At 55.5% G+C, this 17172-nt stretch overlaps 6 protein-coding genes across 6 annotated transcripts; 4 read left to right on the forward strand and 2 right to left on the reverse strand.

Moving 5' to 3' along the window:
- Positions 1-3772: 3772 nt before the first annotated feature.
- GMORB2_5589 (actin related protein 2/3 complex, subunit 5) lies at positions 3773-4692 on the forward strand (the record flags this gene model as incomplete). Its single annotated transcript, XM_035467559.1, has 3 exons — positions 3773-4027; positions 4239-4366; positions 4473-4692. 3 exons carry the CDS (start codon positions 3773-3775, stop codon positions 4690-4692), a joined length of 603 nt encoding a protein of 200 aa, XP_035322525.1.
- On the reverse strand, positions 4473-6237 carry GMORB2_5590 (NADH dehydrogenase; the record flags this gene model as incomplete). Its single annotated transcript, XM_035467560.1, has 3 exons — positions 4473-4647; positions 5091-5836; positions 5932-6237. 3 exons carry the CDS (start codon positions 6235-6237, stop codon positions 4473-4475), a joined length of 1227 nt encoding a protein of 408 aa, XP_035322526.1.
- A 1328-nt stretch (positions 6238-7565) lies between these two features.
- Positions 7566-10716, forward strand: GMORB2_5591 (AP-2 complex subunit alpha; the record flags this gene model as incomplete). Its single annotated transcript, XM_035467561.1, has 3 exons — positions 7566-8062; positions 8143-10393; positions 10552-10716. 3 exons carry the CDS (start codon positions 7566-7568, stop codon positions 10714-10716), a joined length of 2913 nt encoding a protein of 970 aa, XP_035322527.1.
- Positions 10717-11026: 310 nt separating this feature from the next.
- On the reverse strand, positions 11027-12140 carry GMORB2_5592 (PLP dependent protein; the record flags this gene model as incomplete). The annotated part of the gene is made up of 3 exons (XM_035467562.1): positions 11027-11526; positions 11720-11882; positions 12030-12140. The coding sequence occupies 3 exons, from the start codon at positions 12138-12140 to the stop codon at positions 11027-11029; spliced, it is 774 nt and encodes a 257-aa protein (XP_035322528.1).
- Positions 12141-12605: 465 nt separating this feature from the next.
- GMORB2_5593 (uncharacterized protein) lies at positions 12606-13871 on the forward strand (the record flags this gene model as incomplete). The annotated part of the gene is made up of 1 exon (XM_035467563.1): positions 12606-13871. The coding sequence occupies one exon, from the start codon at positions 12606-12608 to the stop codon at positions 13869-13871; it is 1266 nt and encodes a 421-aa protein (XP_035322529.1).
- A 1267-nt stretch (positions 13872-15138) lies between these two features.
- Positions 15139-16895, forward strand: GMORB2_5594 (Sds3-like; the record flags this gene model as incomplete). The annotated part of the gene is made up of 2 exons (XM_035467564.1): positions 15139-15561; positions 15663-16895. 2 exons carry the CDS (start codon positions 15139-15141, stop codon positions 16893-16895), a joined length of 1656 nt encoding a protein of 551 aa, XP_035322530.1.
- Between the last annotated feature and the right edge of the window lie 277 nt (positions 16896-17172).

Genomic DNA, 17172 nt, shown 5'->3' on the forward strand with positions numbered 1-17172 from the left:
CTCTCTTCTCTCTCTCCTCTCTCTCCTCTCTCTCTCTCTCTCCTCTTATATGAATTGTATTGATTGTCGGTAGCAGGGACAATGAGCATGGCAGAGTAGTCTTCATATGGACGAGAGTGGGTTCCATCATCCGCTTACCCGTACCTTCTCCCTCTCCTTCCTTTCTCCATTCGACGCCACAGTACGGATACGGATATATTATGCGGGTCGACAGGGAGCGGATGGACATGTCTCAGTGTCTCCCCCCCCCCCCCCCCTACGACGCCCACATGGTCATGCAGGCACTGAAAGCGGGCACCCGAACTGTCGTGTTACCTTGTCAAAGAAAAGGGGGGGGGGGAGGAGAGAGAGGGTCGTCGTTGATGGGACATGATTCTCATGTCACTAAGGCAACGATCATCTTGCATCTTCTATGAGCTGTAATATATTCAATACATAGTTAATACTCTGCAGAGGTACGGACATGCTCGCTCACGACTGCTTCTGTTGGTCCTCTTCTTTTCCTCTATGGCATTGCATAGAGTACGAGTATACTAATTATGTACTTGTCGGGGTCTGCGCATAAGTAATCTCGATTTGATGAACAGGGACTCGCTGGACCGTGAATGATACTCACAGTACTCAAGCCCCAATACCTCTGCTCGTACGTCCATGTCGATAAAAGTACCCCGACGTAGTAGTAATATAACTAGCTAATCTGTAGTAATTACGCTTGTCACTGCTCGTACGGTGTACGACTCAGAGTATTACTGTATACATCTGTACACATCTGTACAGTGTCTATTCTTGCCACCCGCGCGCGTCAGACAGGGATTATGCAACGTGGTTTACATGGGAACAATCCAAGTTGATCAAGGTTCTTCTTTTCTTCTTTCTTTCCGTCTTTCTCATCTTCTTGACTGATTCCAATGGGGGAAAGGGGGGGGGGGGGGGGGGGGGGGGGGGGGGTAGATAGATATTAATAAAAGTCACCAGACGAAGAACCCATCTTCCAGAATCAATTCCAGGACATTCCATATTACGGAGTAGCATCCCGCCCATCCGCCTTTCTGATCCCAAGGGGCCCTTTTTTTTTCCAGTCCCCCCTTAACCTCGGCTTCCGCCCCCCCCCGGCCCTGGCTTCAACGACAAAGGGCCCGACAGGATGTGTTTCCGGTCCGCCGGTACGGTACCAGTACGGCAGTAACGTTTGACATGATGAGACCATCTCTCATCATCTATATGATTCTGATAACTCTCTCTCCTGCTCAACTTTTTATAGCTACAAGTACGGTACGGTACGGTGTAGTGCTAGCGCATGCATTGTCTCCGTAACACCACAGGCCTCTTCCTTTTTTTTTGTTGTCTACTGATACTCTACATCTCTGGCCTGTGACTCATCGCGGTTACGTGGTTCCCCGTCGGAAGAGGAACTACCAGTAGAGGCGCGTCGTTCTCGTATGTTTACGGGAATCATGACTCGTGTATGTATGTGTGTGTGTGTGTGTGTGTGTGCATCGTAGAGCCAAAAAATTAAAAAAAAAAAAAAATTAAAAAAAAAAATTCATGATACTTTCCAACAAACCTCAACTCAACGAACCTCGTCCCATACTAAGACATCTGTCTCTCTCTACGAGTGGAAGATGGTTCCCGTGCGCAGCTTCTCAAAGTGCAATATGTACGTGCAAGGTACCGTACCACTACCGAGTCGAGACAGAAGGGGGGAGGACACCTCATCAACCCGTGGAACCCTCCCCCGGATCCAAGAGGCTGGTCCCAACATCCCCTAGGGTCGGGTATGCGAGCCGACGCTATTCGCAATTAAAATGGTCGGAGACTGTGAAGCAAGAGGGGGGTTGGTCTCCCCTCCGGGGAACACTTCCGCCCTCTTCACTACAGCGCCTCGGTGCGGCCGCAGGGGGGAGGGAGGGAGAGAATTGACAACCCATGTGAGGTGGAGGAAGGGGTGTGCATACCGATGAGGAAGGGGGGTGTGAGTGGTAATTTGCTGTGAAGGGAGGAGGAGGATGGGATTTATTTATTTATCTATCTTGGAAATCTGGCTTTTTGTTCTCTTTGTCCACCTTTGTTGGGCTGAGTAAACCGTTGTATGTGATACTCCGTAACTGGTTGATGAATCTGTTTTGGCCGCCGGTTATCACTACCGTCAATGTAATCTGTAGGAGGTGAGGAGTCGGTTCACGTAGGCTGGATTGTGCCATTGACTCCATAACGGGGCCCGTCACAAACTACATGTTACCAGGGACATGGCGATAACTGAGCCATGGGGAGTTATTTACTGACTATTACGTGTATCGTACGTCGCAGTATTACCACTTGGTAGTGGTGATCCTCCGTACAGTACGATGCCTTCTTTGCTCGTGATTTCTTAGCTCAGATGGCCGCCATCTGTCGGCAAAGAGAATCCCCCCTCCCCCTTTTTTTTGGGAGGGGGCGGCATGGTGAAGAGATTGAGAGTTGTTGTTACTAGCTTCCCTCTTTTCACTTCAAAACAAGGTGGCGAATAAAGAATATGACAATGATGAATGGGAATGCAAAAAAAAAAAAAAAAAAGAGACCATGAGACGATCACCAACACCACCACCACCGCATCTTTGCTGGTGACCGGTCAGGGCGCAGGACTCCCGAGTACGAGCTCTGGAGATTCGTTACGGACACTGATACGTAGTTCTCTTCTCTTGTTCATTGGTAGGCAGCTAGCTATTGATACCAACATATAACATGTACGCAATGTTACGACTCGATGACTTGGTTGCTCGCCAACCTCATCGTAGGACCGAATACAAAGCCCCAAAGCCCCAAAGCGCCCCCCCCCCCTGTCCTCGTCGTCATGCAGTCTGCAATCTGGCAGCACATGCAGCCGACCTTTTGTCACATTCTGGACCTATCTTTCACCGCAACCACCAGTCTCTGCTTCTCGGTGTGCCCCAGCTACACACCGGCCAAGCCCCAAGCCTCGGTTTTAGGCGGGTTAGACTGCCTTGGTCTCTGCTGAGCGAGCACAAGTCTAAGGTGAATACGAGTAACGTTGTTTAGGTCAGAAAAACCCATGTATAACTCAAGGCTACTCTTATTACTGCTGCTGCTACTATTGGCTGTCGGTGGTGCTGTATCTCACTGTTCTTAATGTGATTCTCTGAATGTTACATACGTTGTACACATCTCGACTTCAGCCTTGTTGTGAACAGGCAAAAAAAAAAAAAAAAAGACAGACTGTTGATGTATATGAACCACCGCACACGAAAAAAGGAAAAAGGAAGAAAAAAAAAAAAGAGCTCGATTCACATTTGAAAACAAGTCCCTAACGACTCAGTGATATTCAATCTTACTGAATATCTGTCCAAGACCAAAAACAAACAAAAAAAGTCCGATATACAGGACAAAATGGCTTCATCATTGCTCGCGCTGCCCAGGACCGCAGAGGTCTATAGGGTAACCAGCCTACAAGTTAAACGTAGCTGCTGGTATCCGTAGCAGCTAAAGCTCTCTCTCTCTCTCACAGCCCGCCGTGGCCGGCCTCCCATCGTCACGTTTCCCCGCCTAAACGCCCGGCAGCATCATCAATCGGTCACCAAACACAACCAAGCCAGCTTCCGATACTTCGGCTTCCCACCGCATCACGGCCACGCACGACGCGCAAACGAGAATTCCCGAAGCCATCCCTTGTCGAACTGAGGGGTCCCAGAAGAGAAATAGCAGCACAATCCCGACCACCTCTGGCCTGGCCTAACTCCTCCGATCCCCCCTCCCCCCCCCAACCCACAATCCCACAATGTCCATCATTCAGCAGCACACCAGCGCCACCCTGAGTGACGCCTGGCGCACCATCAACATTGATGCCCTGACCGAGGATTCGAGCGTCAACTTCGACACCACCACCTTGCAGCCCGCTCAGCCCGAGGTCACGGAGCCCGAGGTGCGACAGCTGTCCAACCAGGTTCGCCAGCTTCTCCGGGGCGGTGATGCCGAGGGTGCGTTGAGGGGAGCTCTCGACATGCCAGTCTACAATGGTACCGAGGGAGCCAAGGTGATTTATCCTCTTTTTCCTCTCTCCCCCCCCCCCCCCCCCCCCCCCCCCCCCCCCCCCCCCCCCCCCCCCCCCCCCCCCCCCCCCCCCCCCCCCCCCCCCCCCCCCCCCTTTGAAACTCCCCTGTCTCTTTCCCTCCTCCTTCTCCTTCTCTTCTCTCTCTAACCAGGTGTAACCGCTTGACCCTGAACCGCTTGCTGACCCTATGCAGGACATGTACCTTCAGACCATCATCGAGGTCCTCCAGTCCATCAAGGCTAGTGAGATGACACCCCTCCTGAAGAACATCTACGCCTCTGACGGAGGTAGCGAGGCTCTCGACGTGCTGATGAAGTGCATGTACGTCACCATACCCTTGAAAAAAAAAACTCACTCCCCAAACGAATAAGGAATGCATAGGACAACAATAGACTGACGAGAGGAAAATGAAATAAAATAAAAACAGCTACAAGGGAATGGGATCGGGATCCCCCAAGGCTTCCAGGACCCCCGGCAAGATGACGCCCGAGTCTACCGGCGGCTTCACCCAGGTGGCCTCGCGACCCGGAGCCAACGAGTCCACTTCGGCGGCCATGAGCGTGCTGCTCAGCTGGCACGAAAAGGTGGTCGAGGTTGCTGGTCTAGGGTGCATCGGAAGGACTATGACGGACTGGCGCAGGGTTTAACAAAGAGACAAGAGCATAAAAGTATAGAAGTTGGTGGTGGGGATGAGCGGCTCTCTGCTACTGCCAGGAATAGTTGAGCACAAAAGACATGATGATTTCTGGCATTTGAATTTTAAAAATAACAATTATTATTTTTTTTTAAAAGAAAAGAAGGGAACCTCCTTATGGTACACTGCATCTTTTTTTTTTTTTTTTTGTTGTTGTTTATCATGCCATCTTGACGAGAGGAAAAACGAAAATCAACGCTTATATATATATATATATATATATATATGTGTGTGTGTGTGTGTGTGTACGTGTGCGTGTACATGTGTGTCGGGCCCTATTCGGTTTCGAGAATGTCCTTGAGATTGATATCGGCGCTGCCCCTGGGAAGAGGTTTGGCCTGATCAGGAGACTCATGCCAGCCGATCATGTAAATTATCCTGAAAGTAGCGGGGAGCGTGCCGTCCGGGTTCCCGTGGAGCTCTCGATAGATGGCGTCGGTGGCGAGCAGCAGATCCCTGGAGATGGGACCCATCTCGCGGCCCAGGACGGCGTTGGACTCGCCCATGGACTGGAGGTCCTGCATCAGGGCAAACGAGTCCGGGTAGTCGACGATGATGTCGTCGACGTCGACGGTGAGCATCTTGAAGCCGGCCTTCTGCAGCAGGCCGCCGACGTCGCGGACGTCGGCGAGGGGCGACACGCGCGGGGAGATGCCACCCCGCCTCTCCTGCTCGGCCAGCTGGAGCGACGTGCGCAGCTCGTACAGCGTGTCGCCTCCCAGCATGGCGCCGATGAAAGGGCAGTCGGGCTTGAGCACGCTGTTGATCTGGGCGAGGACGCCGGGGAGGTCGTTGACCCAGTGCATGCTCAGTGAGCTGACGACCAGGTCGAACGTCCCGGGCGGGTAGGGCAGCGACTCCTCGTCCTCGAGCACCTCGCGCCGCATCGTCAGCCGGCCGTTGAACTCGTGCGCCGCGTCGCGGTACAGCAGGGCCTCGGATGACTCGGCGGCCACGAGCTCGTCTATCCGTGTTGCCAGCGGTGGCGACGGCGGCATCGACGGGTCCGGGCTCGGGTTGTCCTGCACGAGGGCTCGCGCGATGTTGCAAGAGTTGGCTCCTAGATCGAGAACGCGCGGGAAGCGGCGTTTGATGTCCTGCCATTCATATCTTGTCAGCTCCTCTCTCTCTCCCCCATCTCCTTCTTCGTGATATTCTCTTGATCCTTTCGAGCTGGAGGGCATCGTCATACCAGCAACCGCTCGGTGACGCGCACGGCCACCTCATCTTTGAGATAGTCGGCCTGGCGGCTCAGCTCGGGATTCGACGCGGCACGCTCCTTTTGCAGCCACTTCGAGCGTCGGTTGAAGACTTGGAAGCGGGGTGCACCGCCAGACTGGACGGCATATGTCCTCCTGCTGACGACGGCAGCTGCGGTGGAGATGGAGAAGGCGGAGGTGGTGGCGAGCTGCTGGCCCGGGAGGAGGCTGCTAGCAGTGGTGCTAGTAGTAGGCAAGCACTTGCTCGCAGCAGACAGTGGTCGCGCGCATGGTGACATCACATGCTATTGCGGTCCCGATTCGAGGGAGAGGAATCCTGGGGGAGCAGATCAGGGCGGACGCGGTTCCTGTCTCGATGATGTATGGTGACGAATGGGCCTGGACGGTCGGGAGCTTTCCTGTTCCCAACCGGACAGAGGTTCAATTGGCGACGGCTGATTACTACGCAGTACAGGGTACTTTACTTGTAAAACTGGCCAAGGTGGAATATCCTGGGGATGTAACCTGTAAATCTGTAATCCGTACTCCGTCCGGAGTAATATATTCAATACTCGCCAATGCTCGATAATGATGATGATGATAATACATGTCGTGTGTTCGGACCATGCGCGCTCGTCCATGCCGATACGCGACTCAACCGCCTTGGCCCTGGCTAGACGTCCACCTGCCCCAGCTCTGTCTCTCCATCTATCCGACACTCCCTAGAGGCTTTTCTGAGGGAAGTTGGGGGACTCTTCTTCCGACGAATGCCCGTACACAAGCTGCAGCGCCGAGTCGGACAATAGGCCCTACCTCTTCGTACAGCCTACTCGTATAGTATAAGTAATATCAATATCAATACTCCGTAGCAGTACCGCTACATGTACAAGTAAGTATTATCAGCCCATACGTAGTGAGTAGTAATGTGACATGGATGGAAATTCCGCCGTTGAAAGCACCCAGCAACTTATCAGTAAATAATAATGCCTTAGTACCTACCAACGGTACAATTACCCTCGTCTTCCTCCCCTTCTTTCTTACTTGCTACTTACCAGCAAATACTACGATTAAAACCAAAAAAAAAAACCTCTCGTACCCTCTAAACACCCGTTGAAACCCGTCACCGTTTGTTTCCTTCTTTGACAATACCTGAAGACGTCGCTCTCTCCCCATTCAGCCCCTCTTTTCTACTCTTGCCGCCAATCTGAGTTGCCATCTGGTCGAGGGCGGTCGGCACTGACCTTGAACCCTTTTCCTTAAACCCCCCCCCAAAAAAAGAACCCCTCGAACGACCTCGACATTTCACTTCTCTCCCATAACAGATCCTTTTCCCGCGTCCGAGCCTTGACTGTCGGCCGCGACCGAGACCAACCTTTCCTTCTTCATTTTCCTTCCCCCCCCCCTTTTTTCGATGCCATCTTCGTGACCCTAGACTGCCACGGCTACCCCCCCTTCTCGACTATGCGATACCTCTTCTCTTAGACTGTATAAAGTTGCTGTCGTCGCACGAGTGTGCGCCCCTCCTCCTCTCCCTGAACCGAACTCCCCGATCCGACCGGCCCACCAGGACAACAGACACACACCATAAAATATATAGAAAGACGGTCAACTTCCCCGGCCACCCAAAATGTCGACACCAAGCGGCGGCTTCCTCGGCCGTTCGAGCAGCAGCAATGCCAACATGCGCGGTCTGGTCCAATTCATTGCCGACCTGAGAAACGCCCGCGCCCGCGAGCTCGAGGAGAAGCGTATCAACAAGGAGCTGGCCAACATCCGCAACAAGTTCAAGGACGGCAACCTGAGCGGCTACCACAAGAAGAAGTACGTCTGCAAGCTGCTGTACATCTACATCCTCGGCTGGGACGTCGAATTCGGCCATCTCGAGGCCGTCAACCTCGTCTCGGCCAACAAGTTCTCCGAGAAGCAGATCGGATACCTGGCCATGACCCTGTTCCTCCATGAGCAGCACGAGCTCCTCCACCTCGTCGTCAACAGTATCCGTAAGGACCTGCTCGACCACAACGAGCTATACAACTGCCTCGCCCTGCACGCCATCGCCAATATCGGCGGTCGCGAGATGGGCGAGGCTCTCAGCTCAGAGGTCCACCGCCTCCTAATCTCACCGTACGTTTCCTTCTTCTCTGCATTGCCTCGCGTGCTTTTCCTAGACGCCTGTTTTGCATCCTGACCGATGCCCGATCCAGGACCTCGAAATCCTTCGTCAAGAAGAAATCGGCCTTGACCCTCCTCCGCCTCTACCGGAAGCACCCCGACATCGTCTCCCCGCAGTGGGCAGAACGCATCGTCCACCTCATGGACGACACTGACCTCGGCGTCGCCCTCTCCGTCACCTCGCTCGTCATGGCCTTGGCCCAGGACAACCTGGAGCAGTACAAGGGCGCCTACGCCAAGGCTGCCGCCCGGCTCAAGCGCATCGTCATCGACGGCGAATACACCACCGACTACCTGTACTACAAGGTGCCGTGCCCCTGGCTGCAGGTCAAGCTTCTGCGGCTCCTGCAGTACTTCCCGCCGGCGGAGGACACCTACGTGCGGGACATGATCCGCGACGTGCTCCAGAAGATCCTCGACCTGGCTATGGAGCCCATCAAGAACGTCCAGCAGAACAACGCCCAGAAGGCTGTCCTGTTCGAGGCCATCAACCTCATCATCCACCTCGACACGGAGGAGGCCCTCATGAAGCAGATCTCGACCCGCCTGGGCCGCTTCATCCAGAGCCGCGAGACCAACGTGCGGTACCTCGGTCTCGAGGCCATGACGCACCTGGCCTCCCGCACCGAGACGCTAGGCCCCATCAAGGCGCACCAGGACATCATCCTCGGCTCCCTCAAGGACCGCGACATCAGTGTGCGGCGGAAGGGTCTCGACCTCCTCTACAGCATGTGCGACACGGACAATGCGCAGGTCATCGTCGCCGAGCTCCTGCAGTATCTCCAGAGTGCCGACTTCTCCATCCGCGAGGAGATGGTGCTCAAGATTGCCATCCTGTGCGAGAAATATGCCACCGACGTGCAGTGGTACGTCGACATCTCCCTGCGCCTGATCGCCATGGCGGGTGACCACGTCAGCGACGAGGTGTGGCAGCGAGTCATCCAGATCGTGACCAACAACGAGGAGCTCCAGGTGTACGCAGCCCAGAACATCATCCGTTACCTGCGGTCGAGCCAGTGCCATGAGAGCCTGGTCAAGATCGGCGCCTATATCCTCGGCGAGTTCGGCCACCTGGTGGCGGACCAGCCGAAATGCAGCCCCATCGAGCAGTTCCTGGCGCTGCAGAGCAAGATCTTGCCGGCCTCGTCCAGCACGCGATCCATGATCCTGTCGTGCTTTGTCAAGTTTGTCAACCTGTTCCCGGAGATCAAGCCTCAGCTGGTGGGGGTATTCGACCTCTACAGCCACACACTCGATCCGGAGATGCAGCAGAGGGCGTGCGAGTACCTGGCGCTGGCGTCGATGCCGACCGACGATCTGCTCCGCACCGTGTGCGACGAGATGCCGCCCTTCCCGGAGCGCCAGTCGGCTCTGCTCTTCCGGCTGCAGCAGAAGCAGGCCAACACCAGCGACCGCCGCACCTGGGTCGTCGGCGGTAAGGATGCCAACGCCGACAAGGCGGAGCTGGCCATGGCCCGACCGGTCAAGAAGACCAACGGGGACGCCAACGGAGCCGCTGCAGCTGCCGGCGGCTCCGCATACGGTGCCTCGGACCTAGCCGGATTGGACATGGGTCCCGCGTCGGTACCTAACCTGGCCAGCGCGGCGCACCTTTCCCCCGGCTGGGAGAAAGGGTACAGCCGGCTCCTCCTGCGTGCCGACGGCGTCCTCTTCGAGGATGGACAGATCCAGGTTGGCGTGCGGTCCGAGTACCGCGGCCAGATGGCCTGCCTGATCACCTACTTCAAGAACAAGTCACCGGCACAGATGGGCTCCTTCACCACGACCCTGGACCTCGAAGCCTCGGAAAAGGGCAAGCTGAGCTGGGACATCAAGACTCTTGCGGACAGCGTCGTCGAGGTGGGCTCCCAGTCCCAGCAGGTCATCATGTTCGAGGCCAAGAACGTCTTTGAGAAGAGCCCGACCATGCGGGTCAGCTACCTCGCCGGCGCCCTGCAGTCCATCACCCTCAAGCTGCCCGTCACCGTACACAAGTTCATGGACCCCGCCGACCTGTCGGCCGAGGATTTCTTCAAGAGGTGGAAGCAGATTGGTGGGGCTCCCCGAGAGGCCCAGAGTATCTTTGGTCTGCCGCCCGGCAAGGAGACGACGCGGGAGATGACGCCGGATTTCGTCGCCAGGACAGTCGAGGGTTTCAGGCTGCGTGTGCTGGACATGGTGGATCCGAATCCCAAGAACGTCGTCGGTGCTGGTGTGCTGCATACGTCCGAGGGGGGCAAGTTTGGCTGTCTGATGAGGTTGGAGCCTAATTATGCTAGTCAGGTAAGCACACACTGCCCTCCCTCCATCTCCTCCTCTCCCCCGTGCCTTTCTCACTTCCTTTCTCATTACGTTTCCCACCCTCTTCCCTGGCTTTCGAGGGGTTCCTCCCCTTTTCTTCAATCTCTTTCGAAATTCTTGACTAACCCTGACCGAAACAGATGATCCGCCTGACCATCCGTGCAACCGGGGATACGGTGGCTCCCATCCTACTGAAGACGATGCAAGATAGCCTGTCGTTGGGTGTATCCAAGATTCCCGAGTACGAAGGACCGCGGTCTCGTGCAGAGATTTCCGAGGCATTTGCAAATGTCATGGTCACCTGATCACCTGATATCTCCTCCCCCCCCTCCCCCGAACTCTTATTAGTATTCTTTATCATCATCACATCATTTTCTACCCCCTCCTTATTCTTCTTAGATTTCTCAACTTCTCTTGAGCGTACTATTTTTTGAAACTTTTTTTTCTTCACGCAGCCAAAGAGTATATATATATAAATAAAAAAGGCAATTTTTGACTCGATCACTGTTATACCTGCTGATGAATCGTGGTTTTGGGCAGAAGAGAAGGGGGAATCAAAACGAAGGGAAAGAAGAGAGTATGCATTGTGTATCGAATGCACGTGCTTCACCCCGTTCATTCCTTGATCTTGGCATCCGCCTTGAGAGGCCTCTGGCCGAAGATGGAGCTACCGACCCTGACCTCATCGCTACCGAGACGGATAGCACCCTCGAAATCCTCGCTCATGCCCATGCTCAGCTCCAGGCTGGCCGGCTCGACCCCCAGCTCTCGGGCGACCAGATCCCTCTGTCGTCTAAGGGCGACGAAGTCCTCGTTCTCGTCGGCAGCCTTGCTCCGGGCGATGGCCCCGATGGTCATCAGCCCCGCGAGGCGCAAGCCCGGAAGGGACTGGAGGACCTCGCGGCACAGGGCCACGGCGTCGGCGCCGGGGGCGCAGCCGGACTTGGCATCCTCGCCGGACGTGTTGACCTGGACGTGCACCGCTATGTCGGGCAGGGACGGGTCGGACGCCTGGAGGGAGGAGCGGGCCGTGCTCAGCAGACGCGCCTTTTTCAGCGTGTCGACGCTGGATACGCTGAAGAGGTTTGGGATGCGGGCGAGGGACTTGCAGTGTCCTGGGGATTGGGCGGGTAGTCAGTAGAGGGATGAGATGTGCAAGAGAAGAAGGGGGAAAAAAAGGGGGGGGAGGGGGAAAGAGGGATGAAAAAAAGAAGGTGAGATAATAATAAATGGGTTGGAAAAAAAAGCGAGAGAGATAAGACTTGGAGAAGAGAGAAAAAGAGTGGATAGACTTACCGGATTGAAGACCACCGATGAAGTGCCAGTTGATAGAACGGGGAAGAAGCTCAGCCTTCTGACTGAGTTCCTGGGCGTAATTCTCGCCAAAGTGGCTTTGAGGTGACGAAGGGGCCTGATGCAGGGCGAGAATATCGTTGACGGGTTTGAGCTTGGATACGGCGACGAGGCGGACCTGTTGATCTTTCGGTTCGGTTCGGTTCGCCTCTGTCAGATTGAAAGTTCTCTCGTATATCGGTAGGTACTATATTGAGAATATAGGGAGGTCTCGTCCTGATCCCTGAAATTTTTTCTTTTTTTTTTGGAAATGAAAGGAACATACGTCTCTGCCACCTGCCACCTTGGCGATGCGCTCTCTCACCGTTGAGATGCTCGAGATGAGAGACTGGGCGCGCGACGGGTCAATCTTCATTTCGGTGTCTGTATCGGTCATGACTAGATGTGATCTCGGGGAGGATAGTGAGAAGAAAAAAAAAGCAAGCAGAAGGATGAATTTTTTTTTATGGAATTGAAACCAGTTATTTATGCCTGCTTTTGTGATTTCTTCTTCTTCTTCCCTCTCCCTTTCTTCCAGTCTTTCTTTCTCAGTGATTTATTCAGTCTGGGGTTTTTTTTTTCGACGTTGAATTTTTCAGTGTGACTGGTACAATATCGAGGTTGTAAATGGTCGGCTCATTATCGGCGTTGAGGTCAATGGAGCCAACCAAACGAAATCTGGCATCAACCGCATGGTAAAACGAAGTGAATATCAACAACAACAGCAACCAGCAAAGGGGAAGGGAAAAGGGAAAAGAAAAAGGAAGAAAAAGACGACGGCGTAATATATGCTATCCACCAGAAAAAGGATCGAGAGGAAAAAGAAAGAGAGTCAAGGGCAAAGAGAGAGAAGAGAAAGAGGATGTCAGACTTCAAATCTGCACGCCGACGCACAAACAGCACCGCCTCATCCCTGAGGGCCGGTCACGCCCGCGGCGTCTCCCGCCAAGTGGTCCAGGCCAGGTCGAGCCACACATCCGACGACTTCCTCAAGCCCTTCCTATCGGCCTCGTTCGACCCGGCCTCGTTCCTAAATGGAAACCTGCCACCCTTGCAGCAGCGCTCGGCCTTAGCGAGCGCCAGCCTCGACGGCCCCTCGTCCAGCAGCACGGCCGAGCTGTCGTCCCAGGCGCAGGCCCTGCTCAACCAGCTCAACGCGCACACGACGCGGCTGACGACGACGCTCACGTCGATCACCGACGAGATCCTGCGCAGCGGGAGCCGTCTGGCATACGAGGTGGAGCTTCTACGGGGCGAGACGCTCAGCCTCACAGAGACCATGAATGAGACGCTGCATGAAGATATCGCGCTGTTCGTACCGAGGGGCCTACAAGCTGAGATTGAGGACCTCGACAACAATGGACAGCATCAGCAGGGGGAGGACAGTGGTGGTGAGCAGCAGCAGCAGCAGCAGAGAGGCCCGGCCGAGGTATCCAAGGTTGACGACCCCCTCGAGCCGTCTCATATCAAGCAGCTTCGGACCCTCAAGCTGGTGCGCGAACGACTCGATTCGGTCATCAAGACCTTTGGCGACGCGATGGAATTCCCCTTCCCCCCGTCGGAGCTGTCGGTCGGGTCGTCGTTCCTGTCCGTGTCGGCGCCCGAGCCCGGGTCCCAGCAGCAGCAGAGCCTGGAGGACAAGGGGCAGGAGGTGACCAGGAAGCTGCGCGAGGAGGTGGCGACTCTGCTGTCGTCGTCGTCGTCGTCTTCATCTCCGTCCCAGGATGACCCCGTGGAGGGCGTGGCCAGGGCCGCCCAGCGCGTGGAGGAGCTCAAGGAGTTGACGACGCTGTGGAAGGGGACGGCCGAGGAGAAGGGCCGCACGCGCTTCATCGAGAGCCTGGCCAAGATGGTCGAGGACAGGCACAGGGAGCTCATGAGGGAGATGGAGCAGGCTGCGAGGCGGGACGAGCAGAGACTCGACGTCGGTGGGGGGAGACCCAGGAAGAATAGCGCTGCCTCGTCTCTCAGGTCAGCCGATGCGACATCATCAGCTACGGGGACTACGACGACGACGACGACGACGACGACGACGACGACGACGACGACGACGACGGCTGAGGACAGGTCGCTTCCCGGCGGGTTCGGGTTGCTCAGCCAACTGCAGAGGCTACGGGGTGGTCTGTGATGAGAATGGAAGTAGTAATAGTGGGAGAAGGGAGGTAGTCAAGGGCGACAGCATGTACATCAGACATGAGAGCTAGCATCTGTTGAATCGACGCGGGCTCGTGAATGGTCAACGAAACAAAGACTGCCGGTCATATTGAGAAGTTGGAAAGAGTAATCAAGAGAGTAGCAATAGTAGTAGTAGTAGCAGTAGCAGTAGCAGTAGCAGTAGCAGTAGCAGTAGCAGTAGCAGTAGCAGTAGCAGTAGCAGTAGCAGTAGCAGTAGCAGNAGCAGTAGCAGTAGCAGTAGCAGTAGCAGTAGCAGTAGCAGTAGCAGTAGCAGTAGCAGTAGCAGTAGCAGTAGCAGTAGCAGTAGCAGTAGCAAGAAGTGGTGGTGTTAATAGTAGAGATAGATGGTCTACTCGAGTCTTGATTATGCATTTCAAGTCATTGGATGAAGACTGTTGAAGGGTACATCATGACACTGCAAGGATATGGTAGTGGGACATGTATCCATCATCAAAGGCGATCAGAAGAGCCAAATTCAAAGGGAGGCCGGACCTCTGACCAATCACGGCACCTCATCCTCCATACTCCGTACTCCCTCCGTAGTCGCTCATCTAAAGCCGACTATTGCCGTAAATGGAAGGCGGTGAGGTCGAGTGGTGCGGTCATCAGGAAAAGAGGAAGAATGGAAGATGGCAGACAAAGGTGAGTTTTCCAAGGTGAGCTCTCTCTGTGATGAGGAAGCGGGATACGGATAAGAATCGATTCACTCACCATCTTCTCTTCTCTACCCTTACTCTTCAAGAATTTGACCCCGGAGAGGACCCAGAGAAGAAGAAAAAAAAACTATTTTCCCAATCTTACTCTTGCCTAACTCCCTCTGTTGGTTGTAGAAGCATTTTGCTTTTCCGACTTCCCATTCCCCACCGCTGCCACACGTTCTACTGGCGCACGTCCCCTCGCCTCTCTTCCTGTTCGGGCTGGCGCACATGGGTATCTCTTCTCTCTCTCTCTCTCTCTCCTCTCCCTCCTCTTCCGCTCTCCGTCAGTCCTTCTTAGGATAACTTACCCCGACTCTTGTTCACCGCACCCTATCTCAGGCATTGATTGCCTCTCCACCAACCTCTTCTCTTCCTCTCCCTCTTGCAAAGCCTCGTCGAGGAGGAACCTGATCTTGTTCTTTTCTCCTTCTTTCCACTTCTTTTCTCGGGGCGTACCTGGTCCTGTACAACCAAGCCGCCAACCCACCCCCGAAAAAAACAACAACAAACTTGAATAGTACAATGGCCACCTTGGACGCAGCTATGCCAGCCAACATGACCGGACGTCGGTCTCCTCCTCCGCCGACAGCCGCAGCTGCAGCGGCGACGTCGCAGTCTAAGAGAGATAGGAAGCGTCAGCTCCTCATGGAGCGTCTTGCCAGCATGAATGAACGCTTCCAGCGCGACAAGGACCTGACCTACCGGGACCAGCTGCAGAAGATTCAGCTAGACACGAAGCTGATCCAGCGATTCGACCCTTATAGCCCCAATGCACTCGACATCATTGCTGACCTGCAGAGGGAGCATGACCAGATGCAGGGTGCTCCCGTCAATGCCGAGAACTCTCGCAGTCTCCTCGACATGGCCGGCATCAACTTTCACAACTTTCTCGCAGAGATTGAGGACCTGATCGAGGTCCGCGACTTCCAGCTCACCGAGTCCAAGGTATGGTCTCACCCTCACCCTTACGCCCCCGTCCAGTATGCAAAATCAAGGGAGGATGTGGTTGACTGACATGATGATGTCACGAAAAAAAAAAACAATAGAACGAATACGATCGAAAAGTCCGAGAATACAAAAACGTCCACGCGTACAAGACAGAGACGGCCAGACGCGAGCACCGGGCCCTCACCAGCACCCTCCGCGACCGACTCATCAATACGCTCACGCAGAAGAAGAATCGGCTCAACCGGGAGAAGGAGGTGCTGGAGATCAACGATTCCCATGCGCTCCTCCTCAACCCCAACCAGTTCAGCATCACCAACCCTTCCAGCCCCGGCGGCGCCCACGGCAAGCGGGCCACGCGCCTCCGCAAGGACGCCGAGGATCTGTACACGGACAGCAGCAAGAAGCGTAAGCGCAACGGCGGCGGCGTCGGCGGCGACGACGACGGCTCGCCCGGCCCCTCGCGCCGCGGCCTCGACGCCAACAGCACCACGCCCCTCTGGCAGTCGGAAAAGGCCCGCGCCGCCGCCAAGCAGAGCGGCCCCCTGTACAGCATCGACAAGCTCTTCACCGACAAGGAGCTGTCCCTGCACTACAACAACGCCGCCATCGCCGCCCACCAGTACATGCTGCGCAACCGGGTCAACGGCGCCTCCCCGGGCATGGACGACAGCGACCAGGCCGGCGCTGGCGGCGGTCTCGGGGCCGACGACGACCTCGAGTCCCTGCCCTCGGCCGCGCCCGCCATGGAGCGCCAGGTGTCCCACGCCACCCGCAGCACGCGCGGAGCCACCGCCGCCGCCGCCGCCAACAACCAGAACTTCCTCGACGACCGCATCCTCGGCATCGAAGGCATCGCCAACTTTGAGGTCCCCGGCAACCTGGACCTCATGCACGCCCAGGAGCCGCCCAAGGTGCCGCCCCCCGTCCCCCAGCAGTACCTGAAGCCCTACCCCCGCAGCGCCGACCAGAACTACCCCGTCCCCCTGTCCCAGGATGACATCCAGTCCGACCTGGCCATCATCAACACCCTGAAGCAGTATGACATGGCCCACAAGCCTGGCGCCCACCTCGACGCCTCGTCCAGCCTGCGCAGGGTCCTGGAGAACGTCGCCGTCCCCTACCACCAGGGTCGCTTCGTCGCCCTCACCTCGGCCCCCCGCGACGACGCCGAATCCGTCACCGACGCCCTCGGCCTGCCCATGTCCAGTCTGCGCGACCAGCAGAACAGCCCCTCTCTGCAGGGCGGTGCGCCCATGAGCCGCCAGAGCAGCCTGGGCGGTGCGGCTATGAGCAGGCAGGGCAGTACTAGGGGGCGTGGAAGGAGGAATTGACATGTTGGAGGGCTTGCTGTTTGCAACTCCTTTTCTATTCTCTTTAACGGTTTTTTTTCTCTCCCTTATATATACGATTGTGTGAGCGCGGCGTCTGGAATTGTTGCATACACGTTCTCTTATCACGAGTTGGAGATATTGTCTAGACTCGACACTGGTTGGCCTGAAAGCTTAGGTCACTTAGAGCATTACCTTTTTTTTTTCTTTTCCCCTTTGTATCGTTTTTCTTTCATCATCTGAATACAACTTTCAACATTTTATTTGCTAGTGCCTTATT

Source organism: Geosmithia morbida (genome assembly GCF_012550715.1).
Source record: "Geosmithia morbida isolate 1262 chromosome Unknown scaffold_4, whole genome shotgun sequence".
In the NCBI taxonomy this organism is placed as follows: domain Eukaryota; kingdom Fungi; phylum Ascomycota; class Sordariomycetes; order Hypocreales; family Bionectriaceae; genus Geosmithia; species Geosmithia morbida.